The 5,190-nt window shown below is 44.2% G+C and overlaps 1 protein-coding gene across 1 annotated transcript; it reads right to left on the bottom strand.

Moving 5' to 3' along the window:
• Window positions 1–508: 508 nt before the first annotated feature.
• Window positions 509–5,190, bottom strand: lrrc15 (leucine rich repeat containing 15). Its single transcript, XM_018757351.2, has 2 exons — window positions 4,923–5,190; window positions 509–2,606 (listed from the first exon to the last, which is right to left on the bottom strand). Exon 2 carries the CDS (start codon window positions 2,598–2,600, stop codon window positions 879–881), a length of 1,722 nt encoding a protein of 573 aa, XP_018612867.1. The 5' UTR covers window positions 2,601–2,606; window positions 4,923–5,190; the 3' UTR covers window positions 509–878.

Genomic DNA, 5,190 nt, shown 5'->3' with positions numbered 1-5,190 from the left:
ATTGTAACAGTGAGTTACATCAATGGATTTACGAACAATTCAAGTTACAAACAGATTTCTGGTTCCAGTTGTTTTCAGAAGCTGAGGGAGCAGCGCACTTCTGTTACGTGATATATTCAAAGCTTGTGTCTGTGCCACTTCCTGTGGCCACTAGATGGAAGACTGGTAATATGTTAGCTAAGCATGGAATTAACCATACATGTCTATTGTAAGTATTTCCTGAAATACAGCATTGCCTAACGTGACAAAATATCAGCGGTCTACAGATGTATTTTATTTATAGGAGCCAAAAATCTGTATAGAAATGGTGCTGAACAAGAGAGATAGTGGGAAATGACTTTATTTTTACCCTGTTAAGGTTAGGGAGGGTGTACATGGTGGCGCCCTGGGTTTAGCCGCGGCCTGCTCTTTGGTGGGTCTGGGGTTCGAGTCCTGCTTGGAGTGCCTTGTAATGGACTGGTATCCCATCTGGGGTGTGTCCTTTCCCCCTCTGGCTTTGCGCCCTGTGTTGTCAGGTTAGGCTCTGGTTTGCTGCAACCCCGCTTGGGACAAGTGGTTTCAGACTATGTGTGTAATGTTAGGGAAATTAGTTTCAAGTATAAAAATGTGAATTACCAAAACTGAATAATGTAGCATGTGGTTATAATGTTATTTAACATTTTGAAGCAAGCATTAGTTATTTTCAGGAGTGAAGTAACAACTGCATTGTAGCACAGCACTGACCCATCCGACTGCTGCAGTTCTGCAGAAGTTACTCATTAGGAGAGAGGAGCTAATGTGGGACAAGGCGTGAAAAGTATTTGGTGAAAAGTTATTGTTTTTACTCTAGTTCATGTTCACAGCTCCTGTTCAGGTGTAGGAGAAAGTGTCACAGTGGTCTAGATAGGAGAATTTTTTTTGACTGGTCGGTTCAGGTCTTGGCTGAAACGTCTGTTTCTTCTCCTGCAGATGTAGCCAACGATGATGCTGACGATGACAGCTGTGCAGAGCAGTGCGATGAGGCTGATTAGCATGTCCCAGGGCAGGGTGTTCCCCACCCCATGACCCCTGTCAGTGTCCCCTTTCTCTGTTGGAGTTCCATCGCTCGAAGTAGGACTGGTGTAGCTCCTGTGAGGTGTTGAATTAGGAGTTTTGCTCATGGTGGTGGAGTTGATTATGGCACTAGTTGGACTAAGAGTTGTGCTGGTTAACAGGTTTAAGTCCTCGTCAGTCAAGTCAACAATGCTGATGTTGTGCAGGACTGGAGGGGACAGGCATAACATGGTTGAGGCATTCACCACCTTGGAAGGGTAGAGCCTCAACCACTCTCTGAGGGGCAAGATGTTCAAGTCACACCTCCAAGGGTTCTGGGTGAGGTTCACCACCTCAGCTGTCTGAAGGCTGTCCAGAACCTCTTGTGACAAGCTTTCCAGGGAGTTGTTGTGAAGGTCAAGCTCTCTGAAGGTAGACAGGTTGTGGAACAATTTCCCAGGAAGAGACTGGATTTTATTGTGCTCCAGTGAGATATGCAGCAGTTTTGGTAGCCCATTGAAGATGCCCTCTTCAATTTCGGCCAGATGGTTGGTGTGCACAGACACCTCTTCCAGCTCTGTCAGGCCGCTGAACACGCCCCTGGACACAGAGGAGATTTGGTTCCGGCTTAGAACCAGGAGTCGCAGATGCGTGAGGTTGCTGAACACATTTTCCTCTAAGTGGGTCAGTTTGTTGTCATAGAGCCAGAGTTCCTGGAGTGGCATGGGACCGAAAACCCCAGGAGAGAGGTGCTGGAGCTGATTCTGAAAGAGAGATATGTGCATTAGCATAGGAAGGTTCTGGAAGATGCCTTTGGGAAGTGAGGTTAAACGGTTGTGGGAGAGATACAGCTTCTTTAGTTTGTGCAGGTTGGAGAACAGGTAGTTTGGAAGATGTTCCACTTGATTTTCCTGTAATGAGAGCTCCTCAAGGTTCACCAGGTTATCAAAAGAACCAGCTGGGATCTTTCGGATCCTGTTGTGATTGAGTCTGATGAATCTCAATGCCTTTTGTTTGCAAAATAAATCCTTTGAGACATAAGTGATGCTGTTTCTAGCCAGCGAGAGACTTTGCAGGTTGGTCAGTTTGTTGAACAATCCTTCTGGAACTGAGGTGAGGAGATTTCTGCTCAGGTCAAGTGTCTTGAGGCTCGTAAGAGTGGAGAACAAGGTGGAGCTGATGTCTTGAATTTTGTTGTTGCTCAAAGTCAGGGATTCCAGAGCTCCCAGGTTCTGGAATAGTTCTGGATGTAGAACTTGCAGTCTGGTTCCCACAATTGCCAGGGTCACCAGGTTATGAGTGCGGTTGAATGTTCCAGGCAAAACGCGAGTCATTTCTGTATCCTTGATGATGAATGTGGACAGAGTCTCAAAGATGTCATCAAAATCGCTGGGCTTCAGCAGCAAGATGTTTGTGCTGGACAAATAAAGTGTGGTGGTGGTTGGTGGCAGTGTGGCTGGGAACTCTGAGATTTGACCAGAGCAAACAATTTTGTTTTCTCTGCACTGGCATCCATCGGGGCAGCTCCCAAGAGCAGTTTTCACAGCGCAGCAGCTGAGGATTGTGGAGACGAAGAGTATCAGATCCATGGAACTCTGGAGAGAATGTTGAAGAGAGGCATTTTATTTCATTCAGCACCTAATGAACTTCATTAAATGAGTAAAAGCTGTGTGTCCAACCTTGTAAATACATTTTATGATTTGGTTTTGACAGGTTTTTGATCAGCACTCTGTGTCACTGTGTGAGAAGAGTGCTCTATAAAAATAAATTGAAATTGAACTGAACAATTACTTGGTAACATTTAAATTCTGCAGAGCCGGGATTTATTATTAACTAAATGCTCAAGTGTCTTATTTCATCCAGAAAGTAACATTTCTTTTGTAAGTGAAAGCTGTTGTTGTTTAAAATGCTCCCTCATAACTCCCAGTTGTTTATTCTTATTTTATTATTTTATTTATTATTGATTTTGTTATTTTTATTGTTGTTTTATTATTGTTATTATTTTTATTTGCACTCTGCTACGTTTTTTTTTTTTTCCGCCGGTCTACATGAGTCAGTGAGGTGAAAGTAGATTTTCAAGGATGCAGTGACAGCAATGTAGACGCACTATTTTCTAAACTGTGGAAGGTGACTCACAGGGCTTGCGCAGTAAGGTGTTTCTACAGCTGTGTTCCACCCTCACAACCCTACTCCATTATCCAAAACAGGAAGGCGCAGCAGGCCAGCAGCGCGTGTGCGTTCCCTGCATTTGAGCCAGCAGGCCTCTATAAAATTCCTCTACAAGCCCATTAGCAGCTTTGTTCTTTCATTAGATTGTGACCCTCAATTAAAAACAAATGGCAAATTAACCTGCCTTGCAGCAAAAGTATTTGGGTTCTTTTTCACACCTTGAAATTTGTCCCTTGGCACACATTTGTTGAATTTAGAAAATAATTGTCAAAAAATATTAACCTACAACAGGTGGCACAGTGGCGCAGTGGGTTGGACCGGGTTCTCCTCTCGGGTGGGCCTGGGGTTCGAGTCCTGCTTGGGGTGCCTTGCGGCAGACTGGCGTCCCATCTTGGGTGTGTCCCCTCCCTCTCCGGCCTTACGCCCTGAGTTGCCGGGTTGGCTCCGGTTCCCCGTGACCCCATATGGGACGAGCGGTTCAGAAAATGTGTGTGTGTGTTAACGTACAATTTGTTACGCATCTATACCAGATTTTTGACTGAGAGTTGAATTAAATACGAAAGCTGAATGAAAAACTGAAGTTGCCCATGGGTGCATTTTCTGCTATTAGAAAATTCCTAGATATTGTTGTCTGTTATGTGCTTGACTGGTGGCCGGGTATCACAATTCAGGTGTGCCTTTACTGCTTTGATATCACCTCCTTGGCAGAAACATGGTAGTTTTCTGCAGTCTGTGCATTTCCACAAAGGGAGATGTAACATCACCAGTTCTCCTCAATTTGTCAACCCAAATTTTGCCATACATTTTAAAATGCGCTTCAACTTGAACCCGATTTTTCACTTCTTGTTACATTATGCCATATAGTGATATGTAAGTCTAGAGCTCAATTATTTTTATTAAATCACAAAGACAGACAGACAACTGGTGTCATATGACAATACCTGGGGTTTATTGTCACCTGTCAGATTAGTGTACTTACTCTTTTTTTATTATGAGCTTTGTGACCATTGAGTTCAGTTAAAGCAAACTTTCAGAGGCTCCTTTTAAAAATATTTCCACTCATATAATCTTTCTCGGGGGGTGCGGTGGCGCAGTGGGTTGGACCACAGTCCTGCTCTCCGGTGGGTCTGGGGTTCGAGTCCCGCTTGGGGTGCTTTGCGGCGGACTGGCGTCCCGTCCTGGGTGTGTCCCCTTCCCCCTCCGGCCTTACGCCCTGTGTTGCCGGGTAGGCTCTGGTTCCCCGTATGGGATGAGCGGTTCTGAAAATGTGTGTGTGTGTGTGTGTGTGTAATCTTTCTCAGTCCTGCCTTTCCAGTCTCACCACAATTTTACCAAAGTAATTATCCAGCACATACTTCCCTATCTTTTATTCTTTTATCATCATTATTATTATATTATTATCATTACTATTTTCAGTATTTCTTTTTTAATGATGGCATTTTTTTCCTGCTGGTAAGAATAGCCTAATGAAGATACATGTCTAGTAAGGTTACATTTAAGTTTACTATAAGTAACCGAGGACTGGTAAAAAGGACACAAAAAAATGCCATTTGTATGAGAGCAGAATGTTTTGTGAAAATCCCTCCAACAGTGCAGCCTTTAATCGTGCTCTTTTCCCTATGAAACACCCTTTTAACCACAGAATGCAGATTCTGACTTCATGTCCTAAATAGCGGTGGCTTCCTAAGGACGAAATTGTTGAACAGCTGTACTTAATTTCAAATATGTTGTCTGCAGCTTACCCTGTCGTTTGGAGAGCTCACAGCCAGGTAGTTTCCCAAGCCCTTGTTCCTTGTTCACTGGTTCTAGAGCAAAGTTCCCAGTTTATCAAAATGCCAAAGGACGAGGTTTCTCAGATTCTGCTGTTTACCATCGTAGTCCTCATCAGTATTCCCTCTGATCTTCACTAGCCTTTGCTCATGCTTCGTTTGTACTGAGTGCCATGCAGAACTAACCCCAGCCTTAAGTACGTCTTGGCCAAAGGGGAGACGGCGTGGTCTGGGAGAGGGA

Source organism: Scleropages formosus, chromosome 8, assembly GCF_900964775.1.
Source record: "Scleropages formosus chromosome 8, fSclFor1.1, whole genome shotgun sequence".
NCBI lineage: Eukaryota > Metazoa > Chordata > Actinopteri > Osteoglossiformes > Osteoglossidae > Scleropages > Scleropages formosus.
Note: the sequence above shows the minus strand (reverse complement) of the source record. Positions and strands in the feature narration are given on the sequence as shown.